General features: G+C 43.9%; 2 protein-coding genes across 2 annotated transcripts in view; one reads left to right on the top strand and one right to left on the bottom strand.

The window, feature by feature from the left end:
• KCND3 (potassium voltage-gated channel subfamily D member 3) overlaps window positions 1-13020 on the top strand; it is a 114988-nt gene extending 101968 nt beyond the window's left edge. Inside the window, exons 5-8 of the mRNA XM_086765821.1 lie at window positions 2055-2147; window positions 4765-4821; window positions 5778-6025; window positions 7936-13020. Of these exons, the coding sequence (XP_086621947.1) occupies window positions 2055-2147; window positions 4765-4821; window positions 5778-6025; window positions 7936-8140 (603 nt within the window). The 3' untranslated portion in view covers window positions 8141-13020. The remainder of the gene's footprint in view (window positions 1-2054; window positions 2148-4764; window positions 4822-5777; window positions 6026-7935) is intronic.
• Window positions 13021-16163: 3143 nt separating this feature from the next.
• Window positions 16164-22307, bottom strand: DDX20 (DEAD-box helicase 20). The gene is made up of 11 exons (XM_086765797.1): window positions 22112-22307; window positions 21929-22023; window positions 21540-21708; window positions 21132-21246; window positions 20908-21050; window positions 20395-20533; window positions 19945-20003; window positions 19194-19276; window positions 18374-18479; window positions 18186-18287; window positions 16164-17484 (listed from the first exon to the last, which is right to left on the bottom strand). Exons 1-11 carry the CDS (start codon window positions 22305-22307, stop codon window positions 16382-16384), a joined length of 2310 nt encoding a protein of 769 aa, XP_086621923.1. The 3' UTR covers window positions 16164-16381.
• Window positions 22308-23682: the final 1375 nt, after the last annotated feature.

The raw sequence follows: 23682 nt of genomic DNA, 5'->3' as shown, positions 1-23682 counted from the left end.
CACCTAATTGCCATTTTAATGCATGTCATTGTCTTTGAAAATGCTAGTCATCAAAGGCACACACAGATTAACATGTCATGAAATCACAGTGAATTTGAAGATCCAGAGCTTAAGCAGTAGTAGTAAGAGAACAACCTTAACAACCAAGATCCTAAATCTGCCACCACAGAACAGAGAAAGTGAGAAAAATAATCCCAGCTCTCAAATAGCACAGAAATTCTGAACAACACCTACTGCTTGTTTTCTTCCCATATCTGAGGTGTATCCGACCATCAGATCACGGGGTAAGTGACATGCTACATTTTGAGGAATGGAAGCACCCGATTCACTGGTACAGCGCAGAGATCAAAAACAGAGTGCTAGATTTCTCCCCCCACACCCAGGTTGACTAAACCAGCCCACTGCAGTTTGATGAACACTTGATGCCAAACTTTCCGCACAAGCAAAAGTAATTATGCCCACACTGAACTCAGGCTCCTAACCTCTTATCCATTTCAGCTGTTTCAGGCAGATCGAGCCTCTCAGCTTAACAAAAGCACAGAGGCTGGTCTGAGATCTGTAAGCCATCCTAACCACTAAGAACACCGCAGGCTGAGCAGTCTCTTCCCCACGTCACCACACGCACACGTACCTGATGCGGAAGCGGAGAGCAGAGCAGCAGAAGCATCCCAATAAGCCTGTCCAGCCCCAAGTCCTCAAACAGGCACCCCACAAGCAGCTCATCCCCCTCCACTCTTCCTGGGAGGGGCCACTCCTTTTCATAGTTTTTCAGCCTAAACACTCTCACCTGTACCCCATCTCACCCCAGGTGGCACAGGCTCCTAAGCACACCCTGCTCTCTGAATTAGCTTACAGATTTGTTAGCCACATTTCAGCAGTTTGAGTACGCAGGGGAAGGCGGGTCCCCAGTTGTACGGGTGTTGCTGTACAACGAGTCAAATATCCGGATGGTGAGGTCTTGGCAACAGCCTTGCCTGGTTCCGGTTTTGTGCTCAGCGATGTGCAGAGGGTTCCTGGTCAGGTCACGGGGCTCCTGGGCACCGTTATAAAACACAAATCACAGGAAGCTGTCCTACTGAGCGAACACCACAAGCTATAGGGAACTAATGACAACGGGACCTTCCTCCTCCCAGGGAACTGCTGCCACGTTTCATGTGAACGTAAACCCTCCGCCACGGCTGCACAGTGCTTCTTCATCTTGGACAGGATAATTTATATTTATTAACTCTTACTTAATTAGCGCCTGCCTGTTCCTCCCTTTCCCCGCCTTTCCAAGAGGGGTCACATGCCCCCAGTTTGCACTGAGCGTGGTCCTCAGGACCCGCTCCAAACTCCCCGCCAACCACCAGATGCACGGACGCAGGGAAGGGCAGCCCCCTTGCCGTACACCGCAGGTACGAAGCGCGGAGAGCAATCGGTCACGTCCGTGAAGAGGAGAGACGGAGCCAGGAATCCTGTCTCTAGAAACAGCGTGACAGAGCCCAGGAGAGGAAGCCTGCATTCCCAGTTTCTGACCTGGCACGCAGCCGTGGCTCAGGAGGCTCTGGCAGCAGCACGCGCCAGTTCCAGCAGGCCTGAAGGTCAGGCAGAGCCAGGCTTCCAGCTCGGCAAAAGCAAGACAGCTTGTGTTTTGTCTCTCAGCAGAGACTAGGGTTCAGGGTACATCTGTTAGCATTCAAAGGTCACGTCAAGCTTAAAAGTCTTAACGTTTTTGTGAAAAATGAAACAGCACAGGTTTTTTTCTTTCCCTTCTGGTTCCTGAGCCTTGACATTGTGTTGACAGTGCTTCCCAGGTGTCCTCCACAGCTACAAAACGGCTAGGAACACACAGGTTTGGAATCAAAGCTCAGCTCCTCACCTGAGTTTACAAGCCAAATCATTAAGAAAAAAAAAAATGAGGTAACCTCATAACAGTCATGAGAACAACCTGAGGGCTGGCAGCACTGAAATTGTCCTTATCCCTGTGAAAGCTAATGCTGGTGGTTCTGTTGGTTTCGTGGTTTGACACGTGGTTTGGGTTTTGGTTTTCTCCCCTCCTTTTTCTGGCTGTTTAGGGATCCACTGAAGATGAACAGCATACGACTAAAGGCACCTCCCTAATTGAAAGCCAACATCACCACCTGCTGCACTGCCTGGAAAAAACAACCGTAAGTAGCAACACAATCCTGTTACCTCTTCCTAGGTCTTTTTGGCACAGGCTTCCCACGGAAAAGCGTGCACGCGGCTGCTCGGAGGGGCACTCAGTCAGACCTGCGCTGTAGACCTGAGATTGTGCCAGAGGGGGCTGATGCTCAAGCTCCCAAGAATATTTTGTAGTGGGATAAATGGACTTTATTTCATGGTCTTCTAAATAATGACTGTGCCAAGGGACACAGATGTGATTATCTGCTGCTCCCCAGCCTTCTACACCAGTACCAAGTCGGTAGCAAGCTGCTCAGTCAAGTTCTCTTGAACGCAGATAACTTTCCAGTGTGGGGTTAGGGAGATCCTCTAAACAAGGTGTACATTACGTTTAATTCCTTCAGTGCTTTTGAAAGAGAACTAAAGTGTGTTTGCCTTGTGCTCTCAGTCACGCATCGTATATACTCATTGCTTGCGCTAATTAGGACAGTCCTAATAAAGGACAGTCCTGTGGCCTTAAGAGGAGGAAGCTGCTGTTGCTGACTCCAGACTACAATTCCAGTGCCGCAGGCTGGCAAAGACAACCTGCAGCCCTCGGTACGGCACAGAGCAGATGAATTCCCTTAGTGGGTTTAAAGGCTGCGGGTATCTTTTCTCACTGCAGTTCTGGGTACAAAAGCAGGTAATTTATCTCAAAGCCAGTCAAGCAGTTTCTATAACAGGACTTTTCTGTTTGCATTATGCAAGGTGTTGGGTGAGAATTTTATTTTTCATTAAGTGATTCTGCGTGCAGAAGTCTCTTGGAACATTGCAGATATTTATTTGATACGTATGTTTTACTTCCAGGTTTATATAAAAGGTTCTGCAGCAAAGGAACACATTATCTATACCATGATTCATTCTAGAAAGAACTGAGAGAGGTTAACACTTGAAATATTCATGCCTTTTTCTATCTGCATCCATCATCAAATGTACTTTTGATTTCTGACTTGCAAGAGCTTTCTTTTAGATAAATCACCTTCAATTCCATAGTTTGGCTTGTGCTGGAATAACACCGCTTAGGCTTCAGCGATACACTGGAAGGAGATGACTGGTTAATTACAGTGACCTGCTGGGTACAGCCGGTTTATCACAATGAGCCATGAAAGTCACCATTCCGAGGACAGGGAGCTGATTCTTCCTCTATCAATTGAATTTATTTCATACGACTCATCCTGCCTTTATTTCTACCGGTTTGGGATATTACATAACAAGCAGATATTTCACAATCTGACTCTTTGGTTTAGAACTGTATGCTTAAAAACTTCACTGCTGTGACCCGTATTTCTCAAGAACACTTTCATTTGGAAACTTTAACAAATTGGCTGAAGCAAACAACAGCTGACACGTCTGCCTCCAGGGTCTGCCCTTGGGAGGCTCTGAGAAATTCTAACCTCTGTGCAGGGCAGTGGGCATCTCTGGAGCTGCGCGAGTTGCTCCGTTCCTAATGGGCTGGGCACATCCTAATTTGTGGATGTATTAGCCTACCGCTAACAAAGCTGGACGGCCTCCAGCATGCAAGCTTACTCAGGCAGTGGGTCTCAGTGGTTGAGTGTTCCAAAGGTTGCTTTCTTCAGCAAGAACAGCAGTAACAGTGATACTTCAAATTTTGATTAAGACCCAGGGGGAGAATACACACAGTATTTAACGTGTTTCCCCCACACTTTTTCTGCCAGTTATTACCATGATGTTGTATCAAACCACATAGCAAGTTCGGATTCTGTCTGAAATTATCAATCAAAATAGTTCAATCAGCTTGTGTGGAAATTCACATAATCTATTAAATTACTATGCAAAAGTTCTCCCCCCCAAAATTTAAATAGCAGTAAAATAATTTTTAAGCACTGAAGAGTCATTTTGTGACCAAGTTGCAGGAATGGAATGAGGAATGTACCATGGCTGCAAACTTGTTTCAATGGGCAATTCACCTTTCCTTAAGCTAGGCAGGAGGATTCTAAAAGTGCGTTATTTATTGTCATGGTATCTGCAGTCGTCGCCAGCATGCAGCCTTGCAGTTGAATGGCTCCCAGAGCTGGCGTGGCAGATGACAAAGTGACCCTACAGTACATCCCGGCGCCATAACAGAGGTTACTTTGTCATTATAACACAACAGGTGGAGTTTGTTCAAACAAAAGGATTTTTTCCCCACTCATTCCAGCTCCCAGACTGAGTATGGACAATCACGTGCCATGTTTTCTCGAAGTGCCGAGAGCATCGAATCCAGTCCTTCAACCCAAACCTTTCTTCTGTGCTTCCACAGTACGATCAAAACCGATATCCATTGGTGACCCAATGGCAATACAATTCCAGTCCGCTACCTGTGAATCAGCAGCTGAAACTTTGTTTTCCTTTGCCTTCAGCTCTCAAAAGATCAAAGTAGTAAAGTTGTGACTAGTTTTGTTCTGTTTCCAAGAACATAACATCAAAAAGCTTACGTGTGAGAAGGAAGGAACAAAGGGGCCTGATTCAGGCAAGGTTTGGTAAAGAGGTCTGGTTGCCCATTCAAACTTGAGCAAGCCGGCTGGAATGCTGAGACTAAACTTCTGAATGCCGGAATGGACAATCAATTGTGTTTTTATCTTTTGTTGGCATGTTGTCCCGTAGGGATTGTCCTATCTTGTGGATGATCCTCTGTTATCTGTACGAACTTCCACCATCAAGGTATTTCCTTTTTAATTCAATCTGTTTTCTCTGTTGTCTCTGTGACGTGTCTGGAGAGTGTTTGCTTCCTTTCTTGTTCCTGGTCTTGTCCTTGGGAGTTTGTGCACGTGGCTCTTTTTGGCTATCCAGTGCTCCTGTTTCCTGTGAGAGTTGTTACTTGTTCTAATGGAAATCGATGGCTGCCTTCACCACGGCTGCTTTTGTTTCCCATCCTTTCTGATGCTGACAGGGACTGGATAAAGTATGTTCACTAGAATTTCATACACACACATAGGAGTTCTTTCTTTCAAGACTTCTTATTCCTTAACACAAAAACTCTTTACAGATTCAGCTTTCTTAATTTCCTTCCCCTACACACTTCCCACTCTCACCTGCCACATTTATTTCCACGCAGCAGATAGCACCCAGTGAACCGCGGGTATGCTTTGCACCCAACAGCCAATACAAGCAGCATCCTGCAATTAAGCTGTTCGTCAAGATGGTCATCCAAATACAGTACAATCCTGTCCCCAGGGACAAAGAAAAAGGAGCCTAAATCTCCTCTTGGGTTTCATAACCATGTGGCATTGCAGACTTTTGGAAGCCACGTCTGGAACCCAGCCAAAAAAAAAAAAAAAAATTTGAATACAATGTATTAACCATCTCCGACTACATAAGCAAGGCAGCATCGATAGACTATCGTGCTTTTGTCACTGCAACAGCTTCCCTTAGTCCCCTGCTGATGCAGGAGAGCAAAATCTTCTCTTGGTTGCAGTGAGTGGAAGGGCAGAGTCATTTCTTTCAAAGACCTGCCTAGTGCAAGTATTTTCAGGCACAGAGGCAGAGAGCATCTTACACAGACAAGGGGCTGACACATCCCACCAACCTAGCAAAAGGTGCTGTCAAAAACCGTCTGCTGTTGGGCCAAAGCTGTTGGTGTCACCAGAGAGTAACGGCACTTTTCTTTTCCCTGCCAGAACCATGAGTTCATAGACGAACAACTGTTTGAGCAGAACTGCATGGAGAGCTCAATGCAAAACTACCCTTCTTCTCGGAGCCCCTCCTTGTCCAGTCACCACGGCCTGACCACCTCCTGCTGTTCTCGCCGCAGCAAGAAGACCACTCACCTTCCCAACTCCAGCGTGCCAGCCACCCGCCTGCGCAGCATGCAGGAGCTCAGCACCATCCACATCCAGTGCAGCGAGCAGCCCTCGCTTACAACAAGGTACAGTAAGTAGGCTCTTGCTGCTAACTCCTGCATGCAAACCTCTGTGCATTATCCAACCGAACGTCCTCGCGGGCCTACTGTCCAGCCAGGGAGGGGTTTAGTGCTGGGAGCACCTTTGTTTCCCTCCCTCTAGTGAGAGCCCAAGGAGGGTGGCTCCTACCTGTTCCGGGAAGAATCAGGTCAAAGCTAGACTCCAGTGCAGCTCTCCTCTGGCCAGACTGGACATCGAAGAATGAAGTCCAGCTGAAACCTGCCTATGAAGTGCTAATGACACAGGCAGGAGCCAGCAGTTCCCAGCTGTGAGCCACCCACCAAAGCTGGCACAGCACCACTCCACAGCCCAGCTAGCGCAGCACTTCCCAGCCCTTACTGGGAGAAGGCAAAGACAACGCGCCAATGGGTGTCTGTCAGCAAAAGCTGTTAGAGAGCTGTACACGCTGACGTGGTCCACCAGGGACACTCATTTCACTGACTTTCATCGTCCAAAAGTCTAAATTACAATTGTCAGCATCAAGCATCTCTGGGAAACAAATAAGGAGGAATTTCACAACAGTCTCTTAGCAGCTCTCACCTAAAAAGCTGTTACTGACAGAGGTGACGAACTGTCTCAACAGAAAATTTTGAAATTTTCATTTTATACATAACTTGCTGAAAAAAAAAAAAACCCACACACATTTCTTCGCTGTATCTTTCTTGCAAATGTTAAATTATTTTCTAAATCCCCCTCAGCCCATTAAGCTGCTTGTGCACTGGGCTGTTGTTGAACTTACCGTTCTTCTCCTCCCCGCTCCTATCAAAGGGATCTAAGAACTGAAACAAAGCTGCCTTTAGGGCAGCGAGCGATTACGTGTGCCAGGCTGAATCAGAAGGGCATTTCAGAGAATGAATTATGAATGAATAAGCACAAAACAATTCTCTAGCTATTCCTGTTTCAAGACGACAATGGTTTCAACCAGCACCTGAAACAGTAATTCAGGGGAATGTCAACTATTCTGCCTGTTTCAGTGGGTGCTAAATCAGATGCCAGGGATATTTTAAATGTCACTGTTCATTATTTCACTTGCTTACCAAACCGTGTAAGAATGGAGAGAGAAAAAAGCTTCTAAGTTGTTTTTCATGTGGAATGCAACTAACTGGGTGCACTGGTGACCACTGGCAGAACCACCCAGTCCCTAACTCTCAGGCTTGTGACTGAGGCAACCAGGGAGCAGGATGGGTTCTGCCGTGCTCCTGGGATGCCTGAGCGATCAAGAAACATCCTCGCGGTGAGTCACTGAGATAACAGCAGCAAGAGCTTTCCACCCGGGAGCGTCACGTTGTCAAAGGACCGGCCTTGTGTTTAAACCGCACGTGTTGGGCTGGTAATAGCAGACTCCTGTGGCTCTGCAGATGCACAGAAATCAACCTATCATTTTCCTTCTGAAATTAATTATAGGATGCAATTGATTCAGATCTAATAAGAATGCTCCCAGCTGCCAGATCCTTGAAACTACTGCAGAGAGATGAAAAAATAGAAAAAATCAAGGGACAGTGAATTTGAAAGAGGCATTTGAAACGCAAGGAAGACAACATCTCTTTCTCAGAAAGAACTACCTGTGCTCTGGAAAGATGCAGTGTATTTAGATGTCCTCTTAATTAAACTACCATTACACAGGAATGAAAGGGAAACATAGAACAATTTGCCCTGTGAAAAGCTGTATCCTAACCAGGGGAAATATTTAAAAAGCTTAGTGTAATCTGGGTAGAAATAAATGATGCCCTGCAGGAACTAGGGGGAACATTTAAGTGGAGTCTTCTATTTTTGTGCCCTTAGTTCAGAGGAATGAGATACTGGTTAAGAACAACTGCCGTTCCCATCCTTTCTACTGTCCGCTTTGAAAAAAAAAAAAAAAAAATTTGTTTTCTAGTCGTTCCAGTCTCAACATGAAATCAGATGATGGGCTGAGACCGAACTGCAAAACCGCCCAGATAACGACAGCCATCATCAGCATCCCCACGCCGCCGGCACTCACGCCAGAAGGGGAGAGCAGGCCTCCGCCCAGCAGCCCCGGCCACTCCACGAACATTTCCACCACCACCACAAGCAACATAGTGAAGGTCTCTGCCTTGTAAGACGGCTCATGCGCAGAAGGAGGCTGGCAGACCAGTGCCCCTCTCCCTCCACACCTCCATGTTCCTTTCTTGCTGCAAATTGTGCCTGGATGGACCAACCTGACATTTTGTCATCTAATTAGCAATGGAGACCTAACGAGGCAGCTTTCTTCAGACTCACATTCATGCTGTGGGCTGAGGAAGGATTAGGAAAGGGAGGAAGAGGCTGGTGAAAGGAAAAACCTGCTTGGAGAGCATGTTGTGCCATGGTACAGGGCAAAAGCCGCCTGTGGAGGCTGGAGGGAAAGAATCATCATGGCAACACGAGAGTCAATACAGAAAACGGAAATATAACACTGTGTATCGCAGCACCTTTTTAAAGGTTTTTAATGGATAATATTTATTCATGAGGAAATGACTGAAAAGGTGAAAAACAATGGATTTTGTGAATTTTTTTTCTTCATGGAGCAGAACCTTTAAACCAACCAAAATTTCACATTTTTTTTTTCTTTTATAGGAAAAGATTTAGACAAAGAAGCCACCTGTCACAGAAACCTATTTCCATTCCTCTGTGTGTGTGCGCGAGTGTGCAGCAGAACCGCATCAGAGCACCACTGAATCACAAAGAGCAGAGCATATTTCCGTGAGTGGGTGCGCAGTAGGGAAATACAAGCACGTGTCAGCACACAGATGTGCACACGCGCACACACACACTACTGTTTCACCCTGGATGGCATTCTTTATTTAGACAATTTTGTATCCGCCTTTTAAGTCAATACAGTGCAATTGCAAACAGTGTGTTTGTCTGCTAATTATTGTCTGTGAAAACATATTTGTGGAAAAAAAAAAAAAAAAAAGACAGGCTTTAGTAGAGTTTTAGTCCCACATGGGTATCTGCTTTCTATTTTTGTTATCACTTGTAAGAGTGTGACTAGACTACCAGTTCTGTATTTTTAAAAAGGAAAAAAAAAAAAAGGTAGGACTCTTTTTTAATACTGAACACACAAAAGGCAAAGAATGAGAAAGCACTGAACTCAACTGCACCAAGCGTTCATAAGTCTAACAGAGGTTTCTTGTAATGTATGCCCATGCTTTTTTATTTTTGTTTTCTCTATATAAATTTCTTTGCTAGCACTGGACATACAACCCATTGTAAATAGTAGCCAATAATGTCTGGATCTATACTTGATAATAACCCCAGAGCCAAATATCTTGCATGGACAGAGAGGTATTTGGCTTTTTCACAGTCTTAGGGCTCCAGCTATCTCATCAATGGCTTCTGAGTTGCACTGATTTTAGGGGTAGACTACGTTAGCAACTTTAGTTCTCTGGTCCCAGCACAGATCTACAGCACATATCTGCTCGAGAAGGGGAGCAGTACTGGAGTCTGGCAAACATTTGACAAAGTGGGGTACGGACAGCATTTTCTTTTTGCAGTCCTACGCTCAGTGTGGGAAAAGTCACACACTTGTAGTCAACCAAAAACTGAAGTAACACTGTGTGCTACTGCCAAGAAGCTAATACTTCTCACTAAGCTGTGGTCAGTCCTAGCACCTTTTTCTGAGATGTTTCCAGGGATTATTTATTGTAAGGAAATACAATATGGCCTCGAAACAGAACGGATTTTCACCCCCCCCATAAGAAACGTAACTTTTTTTCTTCCATTCTGCCTTTCTCAAGTCCCCTTTCCATAACAGGTGTGACCCACAAAGGGCAGAGTGAGGAAAAAAGTCACCCACCTTTTCACTTCTCATATGCTGTCTGGCTCATTATTGTAGTCACGCACAAACGCCTCTTCAAGGCCCTGCACACCCACAAACGGCGATGCACCTGGCCCCCAACAGCTTGTGGGCAATAAGGAAACACTTCCAGTGTCCTGTTCTGAACAGTGACTTTACCAACACTAGAGTTAAAAATCTACTCAAAGCATGTTTGAGGCTGAGTCAACGAAGGGATGACTTTTTTTTAACATCTGTCATAATCTATCCTGCTGTAATATTTATATACACATATACACGCATTCGCATATAAATAAACAGACACATCCATGTACAGATAGATAAACAGACCTACACCCGAGCTTGCACTCCGCTTTGTTAGCGCTCCTAATCTACAGAGCAGCCTATAGAGTGCACGCAGACGGCTGACGCACTAACTCCATAGCCTCCTTAGCAACCTACCACGTCCTAGGAAGAGCAGGGCTACGGCTAAGCCCTCAGCAGCTGCACCAGCTTCCCGTCATTTATTCCAGTGCTGTAATACGTTACCCAAAACTCTGTTTAGTCCTGTTTTAAATGATTAAAATGCTCTGCCATTGCTGCTTCCTGTAGGAAGTTATACTGCAGTTAATCTTACCATTATTGAGTTTTTCTTGATGTTTTAATTTAATCTTTCCTTTGCTTTAATTTCATTGTTTCTCATCATCTGCTCCCCACCTGAACACCCTCACCCCTGTAGATCAGAGGCCTTGCTCTCCACCACTTACCACCTTTGCACCGGCACAGAATGAGGGTGAAACACTCCCGTGCTTGACAGGGTACAGTGTTCCTTCCAACGCGCAGGACAAAATGATTACAAAGAGTCAGGGACTCGACGCAGACTCTTGGTGCTGCCTTTCTTATTTCTGATGTACGGTGGAGTGGTAAACAAACCACTTAATCTCTCAGCACCCAGTTCTTTATCTGCAAATAACGGTCATGGCAGCCCTTGTCTCAAGCACTATCAGTGCATTTAACTGCTATGAATCAAAATGCTTTTTGGGAAAAAAAAACCAATATTTTTAAGAGGAAAAAAAAAAAAATAAAAGTAAGGAGGAAAGCCAGTCCTTGTGGTTTCTGGCTGGCTGCTTGGCCTCAGATTGTCAAGACAGCCATGGCCTTTGTTCTCTTCCTCAGAAGAGGAATCATTGTTATCCTTGCTCAAAAAACCATGGCTTGCCTCTTCTACCATTAACTTAGCAGGTGCTGCCCCATGCAGTCAGTAGCTCAGCACAGACTCTCAGAGAATAAAGAGAGACAAAATTAAGGAAGTCTGAGCCTAGAGGAACAGGGCTAAAAATATTTTTAATGGAAGCATTAGCTCCCTTTATACATTGATCTGAAGCAGACTGAGTAATATTTCTGAAAGCACTTGAAAATGTGCTCGTACAAAACCTCCCTGGCCTGCCCAACAGAGCTACATCCTCATTACGAGCACTGTGCGTTCACTGAAACGGCAACAAAAAGAATCTATTGCCATGGTGTCAGTGGTTGGTAGGGCATAACATAGCATCCTTCAAATGGAACGCAGGGAAGAAGGGAAAGCATTTGCACAGGAGACCATGGGAACCGTGCTACAGACACTTATTCCTACAATAAAGGGAGGCAATTAGCTTTACTAAACTGCAAGGCTCTTTATGATCTTTAAATAGCAACTTACAAACCATTGCTGAGATAAGGCCGAGTCAATCCTGAAAATTCCTAGGCCAGAAATGAAGGATTTGGACCATTCTCCCCAGTACTGCCCTGTCTTACCAGCATCCCTCTCCCTCTCCCCACTGTCACGCATGCCCAGGGCCGTACACGTACATCGATACAAGTACAAAAACCAGCACATACCCCTGCGATCCTGGTCGTTCCTGATGCAGAAGGGGGCTTCTTCAGGTGTGGGCTACCTCTGGGAGGAGGAGCATCCCGAAACGTAGGTAGGTTCTGGTCCCAATACCTTTCTGAAAAGGCAGGTTCTACAAAACAGCCTGATTAGCAAGACTGCTCAGCAAAACGTCAATAGTATGTTGGCAGTTCATTTCAAAAGCCTTCCCCCTCCTCCTAATTCCTTGTGACTTTTTATAGTTTTAGAAAAGTTAATTAAAAAAAAAAGATTAAAATGGATTGTTTGTACAAAAAGCAAGTGGAAGGGGATTCTTTTTTCAGTCTTTCATAAAGCAATATTAAAATTATCAAAGGAGCAACATCTTTTTCTGAGCATTTTATTTCCAAAGCCTTCTGAGGGAAAAACATTTTCACAGATTTTCAGCATATTCTGTTAATAAATTTACTCTCTTCTCACCTGGCATTGGGCTGCTAGCAGAAGGAATCGCATCAAATTGGCAAAGAATGCTGGGAAATACCTTTCACATCCAGGCTTTGACTTCCATCGACTTTTTCTAAAATCTACCTTTTTATTTTCCTTTTCCTTAAAAATCTTAAGGGCATCCATAAAGAAGAGGCCACAGATAACACACCTTGGTACATACAAATTAAATTATTTAAAAATACAATCCATCCTCTGCTAGCACAAGATCCTTCACTGCAATATATTGCGTTGCTTTCTCTAGATTAGATTTAACATTCTCTAAGGAAAGACCTCCCGCTGCTTCCCTGGAGAGCTTATTCCACACTAATAGATCTCAGTGTCAAGGATTTTTCCCCTGCTGTTCAGCCATAATTCTTATTTTTTTCTTCTCTTGCTGTCATTATACTCCCTCGCACCATGTTAAATTATTCTCCTTTCCACATTGCAAGTTAGCTGCCTGCAAGCGTAAGAGAAATAATATAAAACCTTTTCAGCAAATTCCTATCCCAGAGACTACTTTTGCCTGTCAAATAATTACCACTATTAAAAGCGAACTGGGGAAAAGGTAAACTAAGCAACACACATGGCTTTAGCGTAGAATAACGTTAATAGGTAACTCAAAAGACATCCTTCTTACAGTAGCCAGAATACTAAATTGGAATCAGCGCTGCTTGTTTAACGTGAAACAGCTGAAAATATCCTAGTGCTGCAAACCGGCATTCACCACGCCGGTTTAGACAGCTTAAGGCGTATGCACGAAAATCAGATTAGTACCAGGTAAAGAAAGCAGTGTTTCTTCAAATATTTTGCTTTTTTGAGTAAAGAGGTTGTAAACGTGTTGTATCTTCCATGTGTTCTGAAGCAAATTCAGTAAATTAAAAATCACATTTAATCTATGGGTCACAACATCTCCTGGATCCTAATATTTTTTCTGTGTCAGACTATGACAGAGTTACAAAGTCAGCATTCATGGACGGCTTGCGAATATCAGCAGCTTTGAACTGAAGACTTTATTCGGCTTTTAAAGTTAGGTGAATAATGTACCTTTTCCATATAATGTAAAAATCAAATATATTTTAATTCATTTTTTTTTAAGTCACTTATTTTTCTCCAACACTTTAAGCAACTGCACTAAACATGACTTCAGAGCTCAAGTTTTTAGGCGTCACATTTAGTGATGCTATAAACACTCTCTATAATGGTTTAATCCTTCTAAAACCCCCAGAGCAAACAGAAGGCAGCGTGCACATTGATTAGAGCTCGGAGACTTCACATCAGGAACCTGCTTTCTACTCCTGATTGTCTTGATGAATCACTAAGTGACCTCGAAGAAGTCATTTCACCTCTCTTTCCAGTATAGAATTTAATACCTCCTCTTTCAATAAATGAAGCTCAATTTATGAACACCTACAAAATACCACAGAGAACTCCAGAGAAAGCGTACCAGAAAAGTACCGCTACTTACATTCAGGATGCAAAACCGCGCCAGAAAAACTTCAGGCAGATTAGTCAAAAGACCAGGTGACAAAGAGCTTGTGGAAATTCCTTCCTGAGTTTTGCTCTCAGTCGATAGTCTGTTACTTTGTGTGTATACGTGTGCTCGTGTTTCCTTCCATCTTGATTTAAAACTAGTGCTAGTCACAGCAGTCACACAGCTGTCTGGGTGAGAAGTGAACAACCACATTGAATGCTCCTCTCCGTTCTGTTGCAGCTCTGACTGGGAGCTGCCACTGGCTCCTTGGACCAATGAAGTATCTTACAAAATGCGTGTGACGGTATATTTTTGATAAATCAGTAAGGCATTCCAATGCAATGGTGTTTTCTTTAGAAGTTTTATGTTACGAGAAGCTCTCAACCTTATTATTTTCTATTTTCGTACTATAAATGGGCTTTGCTTACAAAGATCAGAGGACAGATACAAAATGTACTGTATACAACTGCAGGTAGCTTCATTTGAGAACAACTTTCTAGAAGAACCAAGTTTCCTGTTGTCTTCTTTTGGAATTGTAGTGCATATGTTGAAACTTGTATATCATTTACAGTATTGAGTCTTGTGCCACTGCTGTACCTGATGTATCCAATCTGGATTAAACAGAGTATGTGCCACAAATACCAAGATGATGCTGTAGATTTCTTCTAAAAAAAATCTGGGACGCTCTTTTGGAGAACTCTGGGTGTTGGCCTAAGCCCCTCAAGCTGTATTTAAATACTAATAACTCTCAGTTAAACAACCATTAATGAAAACAAAAAGATGACTGAGACGTTACAGAACAATGCTGCATATAGCTAAGCACATCTCTTACAGTATCCTCCCTCTGAACATTAAGAGTTGCCACAAAATTCTTCTTGGAAACAAAATCATATCATGTAGGCCTTTTCAAACTATGCAGATAAAATCCAGGAGAGCCCCATCCTTGGAGTTATTTGTTGTGACACAAAGGAAGTAAGGCAGGAAAAAAAAATAAAAAATAAAGAGTATAGGAAGAAAATACCTCTCCTAAAATGATATTTGTTATATTTAAAGAGCACACCTTATGCCTTTCTTTTAAAGGGCAATCTCCTCTTGGCCATTCCCTTTAGGTCCAAGCCTCGCATTCTATATGGCAGATAGGACCAACTTGTTTCGACCGCAAAGGCAGCAGAGCTGCTCTCATCCAAACCATAGCAGAAAGAAAAATTTCCAAAATTCCTTAACCAGAAATTAAAATTACTTATTAGGTGACCCCTAACGCTACGGAGCTGGAGCTGAAGAGCCCACTGACCATTTCCCTCCTGCAGTAAAGGCTGAGACCCAAGAGGGGCCACCACGGCCACAGCTGCAGGAAAACCACATCCCACCGCAGCCCGGTACAGCGCCCTCGCTTGCCAATCTTGGGCTAAATTCCTGTACCGCTCATGAGCTAAAGCAACCTTACAGCTATCCTGCGCGATGAGGAGAGTCTGAATCGCGTGGTGTGAAGTTTAGACCCACTACTCCACAGAAAGGTCGGAAACGCTGCTAGGGACACCACAGGATTTGCACAGGGAATTTTGCAATAACATTAGGACTGCTCAGGCAGCAAGTGATGGACGTAAGCTGAGGGAAAACATATTTTTCAAAATTAATTTAGAAGGTGGGCAATCAAGCACCCCTGAAGACATCTATTTCACTAAATTAAAGCAGCAGCTCTCCTTGGAAGTACAGTTCATAGCAGGTAGGAAGCAGCACTTTTACTAAGGCAATTTCAGCCTTACTCTGCTCAAGGAAGGGGGCGGGGGGGGGGGGAAGGCAACAGACTATATCTGCTGTGGTGAACTTTGAGAAATCAAAGAAACTAGCTGAAGAAATCTGTCTCTATGATCCAAAACATATCAAACTACACGATGAAGTTTCAAAATTAGTGCGGAGTCAACCTAGGGTAAACACCTAAGCCAGCCAGTACTCTCATCTTTTCCTGCTTCAGGACAGCCACACACAAAGCAGTGCAACCCAAACAGGAAATACCCATTAGTTTTAATACTAATAGGTCATTTCATTTCTAATTAAAGCTTTCCTTTAAGTGTAACAAGTCTGATACTGCTGCAGAGGGACAGACCAATTATGACTGCTGCACGTTTTCTACCTAATTAAACCATCCTCTACCGCACAGCTTGCCACACACCTAGCTATAGAAATTTTATTTATACAATGTTAATTAACTGGATTTAAATTAGCAATACGGGCATTGAGATGCAGGTTTCACTCTACCACTTAAGTGGCATATTATCAGTGCCTGGTGGTTAATAAAAGAATTAAGGAAAATGGAGTGATCTCCAACTATAAACAGACTATGCAGTCTCAGGGTGACTTCATCTTTGCCCAGAAGTCACACGAAGACATAAGTCAAGCAAATAAAACTGGGATTAGTTTGTATTTTTTCCTTACTGACATTTCTTACTTGTAAGTGGCTGCCTTTTATCCTTCTTTGTTTACTTTGGGTTGTAAAGATTGCAAGTGAACAGCCAGCTGTCTTTAATTTTTTTATTAACAACTTCTTTTTTCATCATCACTGGAACGCACGTAAAACATTTACCTAGACACAGCTTGCTTATGAAAAATACGTTTTTCTTCAGTCTTACACAGTATCTGATTATGTTCGTCAACGTACTTGCAGACCAGCAGGTATGTTTTCACAGATAATGTCCATCCATGGTACCAACCAGCCAGTCCCCAAGAGCAGCAGCATTACCTCAGTCATCACTGTTCAGCAGTTCCTGGAGATAGACCGAGTTGACATGATAGGCGCTCCTCCAGTTAAACTGTCTGTAACTTTTCCTATAGTAAGATACCGCAGCATAGTGGTTTTGCCATGCTTGGTAATAAGATTTCCAGTAGTTTTTGTAACTCCACGCCTCATATGGAACACCATCATCCCAAGAGCTGCAGGAGCAGTCATCTTCAGTTTTTCTCGTGGAAGGACTAGGGAATTTATGGTAACGGCTTTTCTTTTGTTTAGCGTTTTGTTTCAGAACTTTCTTTTTCACTTGATTTTGCTTTGGGAATTGCGATAGCTCCTGAGGTTTCTCTGGTGTAGAACAGAAGCCTGGGTGACCCTGACGCATTGCGGATACAGCATTCTTCTCCACTCTATCTGAAAATGCTTCACAGCATGAGTTATTTTCCCTACTACTTGAGGAAGCCCTGGAACTGCATGAAACATCACTGTCACCAGACAAAGCACCGTTTGCTACCGTCTCTCTATTATACTCCACCTCTTTCCACTCTACATCACCATTTCTGGAATGCTCACCCTGCTCTCCTGGGCCTGAATAGCTTCTTAAAATTTCAACCTCTCTCTCCAACCCTTCCTTAATGAAATACTCATAGTCTTCAACAAACTCTGAGAAGCTCCAGGGATTGTTCTGCTGGGTTTTGAAAGAAGACAAGCATGGAATTCTGGGAAGACTTTTTCTTAAGGCCTCCTCATCTGGAGACCGAGCGTTACATTGTCCATCAGCTCTGGAGACAGTTTTCACTCGATTCCTCTGTTCCGTGTGGCAACTAGAAGTTTGACGGCTTCTACTACCTTTTTCTGTCTTTGCAGAATTCGTGTACTTTTTAACCTGCTTTTGCTTCAGAGCCTTTTTTGGCCCTTCTACAGAAGAATTATCACCTGGAAGATCAGAAAAAGGCTGAGGTACCTCTGAAAAACTGTTTTGGATGGACTGCAGTACTGGTTCCTCTGGTCTGAGACACGCAGTGTCAGGATTCACTGAAGCACTGGTATGTGTAACAGGTTTGACTTCTACCTCCCCATCTTCAAACTGATCCATCATTCCAGGAGGTATTGGCTCTGCACAAAAGGGAAACAAGCAGGCACTCAATTAAGTGCATCCCTCCCTCTAGAACTCTAATGAGTACCAAAGCAGACCTTTACAAAAAAAAAAAAAAAATCACAGAAAAGATGTGTTAAGACATGTTAAGTTAGGACTACAAACCATACCCTTCAATTCTTGGAAGAGCTCAAATAGCCAGAACATTTTCTTCATGGAAGACATCAAAAAGTTGATCAAGACAAACAGCCCTGCATTATTTGTCACCTATTTTTCATATCCTTCTTAACCAGACAATAAAAATCAGAACTTATGCAAGAAGGCAATTGCTACGTTTCTAGCAGAACAGGTTCTGGCAAAGCAGAGGTAGCAAATCTTCTGTTTCAGTGATTCCTTCCTTCTCCTACTGTTATCTTACAGCCTGAGAAAGGTTTAATAATAGATTTCTGGAAATCCAAGCAGTTACGTAGTTGCTTAAGCAAGTGCTGGATATAGAGTTCCTCTCCCTATCCACAGGCATGCACTAAGTTCATTCTCTATGGTTTTGCACAACTGCAGCGGTTACACAAGTAGCCACTAGCAGAGTATGAAAAACCTGTACCAAAACTGATGCAGCTTCAGAGAGATAAACGTCAGCTCCCTGTGGACTAGTCTGAAGGTCTGAATAAACAGAAACCAACCAACAAAAACACCCCAGTTGCATTTACAGGATGGAGCATACCTGGTAGAGGAAGAAGCTGAAGATTACATTTCTGAGCAATTTTCATCATCATGTTTTCTTCCTCTCCACGGCAGCAGTATGTCACAGATAAGCCCAACGTTCCTGTGATACACAACAGAGAGCGCGATTACCGAACCAGAGCCAGTGAAGCTACCGCAAGCTCAAGAAATCCACACGACTGTTTTTACCAAAGCGCCCAGCTCTGCCAATGCGATGCATGTACGTTTCCCAGTCTACAGGCACATCCAGGTTGATAACCAGGTTCACTTTTTCAGCATCAATCCCACGAGATGTCTTGAGAAAGCGAGAAGGGGATAGGTAACTGATTACGCCGAACAGATCTTTAAATAAATACAACATATTTGGGAGTAACTGCTCATACAGCAACTTCTAGTTGTTACAAGACGCCATAAAGCACCTACAATTTTCCAGCCAGTTCACAGTATCACATGTGGATATGCAATATGTAATACTGCATTGGGACCATGAAAATTAGGGATCATTTTTCTTATGCCTTCTACATATTGAATACAAGCAAGCATGTTTTTTTCCCCCAGCATCAAAAAAATTCAAGCCAGCAGCAGTAATCTCTGTGACAAGACCTCAAACGATCAACTGAAGAGGAAAATACACTAACCATGAAAAAGCTGAGGGTGCCTTAAATACAACCACTGGCCTACTTAAAGATGTTTGGGATATTACTTGCGAGCGTACTGTTCTAGAGAAACAAACTACTCCTTCCCACAGCTCCTATCCAAAGTAAACAACCCTACTGCTCCAATACACCTAGAAGCTTCTGCAAAGCAATAGGTAAATTAAAAAATATTTTTTAACAAGAGGAGGAATAGGGGACAATTTCTAAGTTTTACGGTGAGAATAGGTCGCGCACAGTGCTCAACTCATATGCTTTATCAGTACATTCACCTTCTATCCAGTTCCAAGTCAAATCTAATTCTCTGAAGTAACCTTATCTACAACGCTCATGTCTGCTATAAAATACTAACTCACCAAGTCTGTGGAAATCAGAACTCTGCAGTGGAATTGTTTCAATTTAGCCATGGCATCAAGTCGTTGATTTTGATTCATGCTGCCTAAAAACACAAAAGTTAAAAACAGATTACATTCTTCAGTTTTATGTCCGTCAAATTCTGGAAAATGATGCTTTGTAAAACTCTAGATGAGATCAGAGACAAGTTTGAGAGAAATTTCCTCAAATATCAATTCCAAATTAGTAAACAAGGAACAAACAAAAACTTGAAAATAGGGAAATCCATTACAAAAATAATTATTTTCCTTGTTTTTAAAGAGAAACCAATTATGTAGATACTTAACCCACTTGAACACCGACTTTAGACAAATTTTACTTAAATACATAAGCCATGGAAAACACTGTTGATGTAGAAATGCTAGGATTCTAAGAAACATTAGGTGCCAGCTATCAGCTTTTTATAGAGAAGTTTGAAATAAAAAAGATTTAAATTAAACACAGGCATTCCAAAGAAATACTGCTTCAACTTGCAAATGTAACTTTACAAATAAGCCAGTGCACTCATCTGGACATTCATAAAAATGACTATCAAACAAATTTGAAAGGAAGTTCATAAATGTAAAAATTAATTAACATTTAAGACCTAAACACCTATGAAAACTGAAATGCTATTCTTAGTTATTTAACCATAGGCCATGCAAACCAAGATTTAAGATTAATTTTCCTATTTTAGCACAACTTCAATAGAATCAAAGTTCTGAATGGACTTACCCGAAATGCACTCGGCAGGAAAGCCTCTGGATGTCAGTATTTCAGCTAGATGTTGAGCCCTGACAGAATACACACAATGAAAATTGTAAATAAAACCACAGACCTAACAAAACCCCTGTGCATTTCTTAACAACGGGCTATGCTTTACGGTCAAGAACTACATTCCAAAGCTGCCACTTTCATGTGTATGTCTAGAACAGTCACAGATGGAAAAGGACAACAGGGTATCAGGTTTCACTGTACCCTAAACAGTGTACGAGGTACCTTTGTGCCAAAGCATTCCTTCCTTTTCATTATTTCATACCGCATTTCTCTGGCTGTACTTCCGATCCAAAATTTGCACACTGCTTTGAGACCTTATAGAAGGTCTATAGAAGTGTATTCATGACTGGACGTTACAACCACTGCTTTCAAACAGGCTTTTCACAGATTTTATTTCAAATTTGTTACCTGCTATGCAAGTTTGAGAAGACTAAGGCTTGATTAAATGGAATCTTGCTGAACAACTCCTGTAGGTGCTGGGTTTTTTCCTCAAATGTTTTATGTGGAAGTGGATGGCAATTCACAATTTTGTAATACTGCTTCAGCCCTGAGCACAAAACAAGAAAAACCCTATCAGATCAAGGATTTCCATAAAGACATGCACAGCGCTATGCTGCTGTCAACATGTCACCCAGCAAAAACAAAGACTGGAAATTTACACAAACACACACACATGCCAAATAAGAACCTACAGGATAGTTTTCCTTAAAAGGCTGGAATGGATAGACAAAACAGAAAGTCACATTCATCACTGATGTTTTAAATACATCATCACTGGGAATAAATGCTTAATAAACTAATCAGCTCTCCTGTGGAGGGAAATTATGAAGAATCACAAACTTTAAAGTTACATGTTTTGTTTTTAGTATATTCTTCTCAACTTATCGATAACAATATCACTATAAACGAACTTCTACTTACCAATGAGACTCGGATCAGCAGGGTTCAATCTCACAAATGTTGGCTCTCTCATGTACCTGGTCAAAGCATTAGCTAACGACTCGGGATAAGTAGCTGAAACAGCAAGCATCTGTTTATTGGCTGGTAGCGAAGAGTAAATCCAACTGTGAGGCAAAGAAATGGGAATGACTAACAAATATGCATCTAATCTACTGATAAACACACGAGATAAACGTTTTCCTTACTTGATTTGTTCCTGAAAGCTGCCTTCTTCTAGAAGCTTGTCTGCTTCATCAAGAATGAAAAGCCGGATACTGGCTGTATTCAAGTAGTCCAACTCTATGAGCTGTTTTATTCGACCTACACGTTGAGAAAAAGTAAAAGGAACTTCAGAAACATTAATCAAAAGGTTCTAATGGCTTTGTAATTTTTATTAAAAAAAAATTTAATAAGTCTTTAGAAAAGGCGTACTTGGAATAACCTCTCACTAAAACTACCTGGTCTAAATGTCTCTAGCACTGGCCTTTGACATTATCCCCTATTACCAAAAAAAAAAAAAAAAAACCTGCCAACCCCAATCAATTTCAAAACCACCAATTATCGTACTGTGCAGTACCACACAGTATCTGAAGCACAAAGAAGCTCATCCATACCTGGGGAGCCAACCGCTATGTGGCACTTCTTTAGTCTGACTTTGTCCTGGTTCAGAGGAGTCCCTCCAATAAAGACATGGCACTCCAAGCCTTCCATTTTTATTCCAATAGTTGTGATTACAGCATGAATCTGCACCGCAATCTCTCGCGTAGGAGCCAAAATCAGAATCTGGAAGGGCCAAGGATTGAATTTGAAAGCTGCAGAAGGGTTCCAAAGATTAAAGCCCAGCATCGAGTTGTGATGATTTCAAAGACTACCTCTCACAGGCGACAATGCCGCTTTCCCAAGAAAAAAAAAAGAGCGATTCTTTCTCAGGAAGCAAGGCTCCCCCCGCCCCGCGTACCGGGGCCGGGCCGGCTCGCAGCAGCCACCCGGGGCCGGGGCTCACCTGCGTGGCGGGGCTGTCCAGCAGCACCGCGTCCAGGGCGATGGTGGCGAACACGCAGGTTTTGCCAGTACCAGACTTAGCCTGCACGATGAGATCTGGAAAGAGCCGCCGCAGAGGTCACCGGAGGCCGCAGGGTGCCCCCAGCCCAACGCCCCCAGCCCCGCGCCCAGCCCGCCCGCTCACCCAGGCCGCAGCGCCCCAGCGGGATTGCCTTCAGCTGGACCGGCGACGGTCGGTGGAACCCAGCCGCTTCCAGCCCCGCCAGCACCGGCGCAGACAGCAGCAGCGACCCGAAGTCGGACGGGCCGCCGGGCACCAACACATCGCGCGTCCGGAACCGGCCATCAGCCGCCGCCTGCGCCTCCGCGGGCGCCGCCATCTTGGGGGGGGGGAGGCAGGAAGAGGCGGACTCTCGCGAGACGCGCCTTTATTCCGCGCCGCGCACGCGCACTGGGCGGACCCCCCTTCTGCGCTCTGCGCCGCCAGGGGGCGCCGCGGCCGCCGATTGACTGGCGGGGGCTCGCGCCGGGGGACGGTGGGGGTCAGGGAGGGGCGGCGCGGGGCTCCTCGGCCGCTTTCCTGGCTTTTGGGGTTTTTCTGCCAATATGAGCAATTATTCCCTTTTTATGCCAATAACTGGGGCTGTGACTGCCCGCTGTGTATGTCAGTAGGGGTCTACATAAAAGCAGGTGGGAGGAGAAGAGGAGCAGAGAGAAAGAGGGAGTCAGGAGAGGAGAGGAAGGGTCGGCGAAGGGCTGGTGCAGAAGGCTGCAGAGCAGGATGAGGAGGACAAACGGCATCGTGTTGGCGAAACAGCGTCGGCAAGCTCACTGACAGCCGGTGCCCGGAGTGTCTGTGTCTGTTGCTTTGGGGAGGAGGCAGTCGCCGCCAATCTCTGCTGCCCTCTAACGAGATGGGGCGGACGTTCTGTTCTGCCCCCTCCAACGCCAGCTCTCCTTCCCCCATCCTGACAGTAGACATGAGTTCCTCATTGAACGCGCTTGAGCCTGGGATACAGCTGTACTGCACACAGAAACCAGATTTAAAAAACAGGGTACCACGAAAAATTAATAGTGTATAGCATCCCTTTCAACAAAGGCCAAATGTGTTAATCTGCGGTACGTGCCTTACTTGCTACCCTCTGTAGACCACTTATTTTAAATCGTGGGTGGGTTTATGCACCTCAGCTTTTATTGTCATAGCAGTTTAGAGGCTCTGGACATGCAGCTTCCGTTCATTGTGATGGGATTCGGAAAATCTCGACAGTGGCTTCTACTGTACGAGCACATACACTGCGGCATCATTCTAACATTGCCAGGCCGCCTAAATTAATTCTAATGCCTTTGGTGTACCACAGTCTTTGTCACGCCTTTGAAATTCTTCATGTTTGTATTCCTGATGGGGGAGAAAAAGTCTGGCAAACTCTATTCAGTTGGAGTTTTTTAGTATGATGATATTTTCATATGAATATCTGAGTACTAACCAAGAGTGGGGCCCTGCAGGACAGAGACCAGTTTTCGTGTGGAGAGCTTGCCTCTACCAAGTCGGGACAGACCAGATGGTAGGAGTGAGAACCGTGCCTCTGAGCAGAGATAACAGGATAGCTAACTACAAGCATTCTGTTAGTTCCAATTATTTTGTAATTTTTAAGTGGATGTTCCCGTTGGTCCTCAAGGGGAAACGAGTCTCCAACATGAGATAATTATATCTGGATAAATCTGGGAAAGGAGACAGACAGAGACACCTGGACATAA

Source organism: Chlamydotis macqueenii, chromosome 23 (genome assembly GCF_036417535.1).
Source record: "Chlamydotis macqueenii isolate bChlMac1 chromosome 23, bChlMac1.mat, whole genome shotgun sequence".
NCBI lineage: Eukaryota > Metazoa > Chordata > Aves > Otidiformes > Otididae > Chlamydotis > Chlamydotis macqueenii.
The sequence above is the reverse complement of the archived record's forward strand: the minus strand, read 5'-3'. Positions and strand labels throughout refer to the sequence as shown.

Bases quoted from the DNA above. Each gene is read 5' to 3' on its own strand.
- DDX20 (XM_086765797.1), bottom strand. From the start codon at position 22,307: ATGGCGGCGCCCGCGGAGGCGCAGGCGGCGGCTGATGGCCGGTTCCGG. The intron at 18,480-19,193 runs GTGAGTTAGTAT...CGCTTTCTCAAG, and splicing joins TTCTGATTTCCACAGACTTG to ACATCTCGTGGGATTGATGC. The intron at 17,485-18,185 runs GTATGCTCCATC...CCTTTTGTGCAG, and splicing joins TCAGCTTCTTCCTCTACCAG to AGCCAATACCTCCTGGAATG.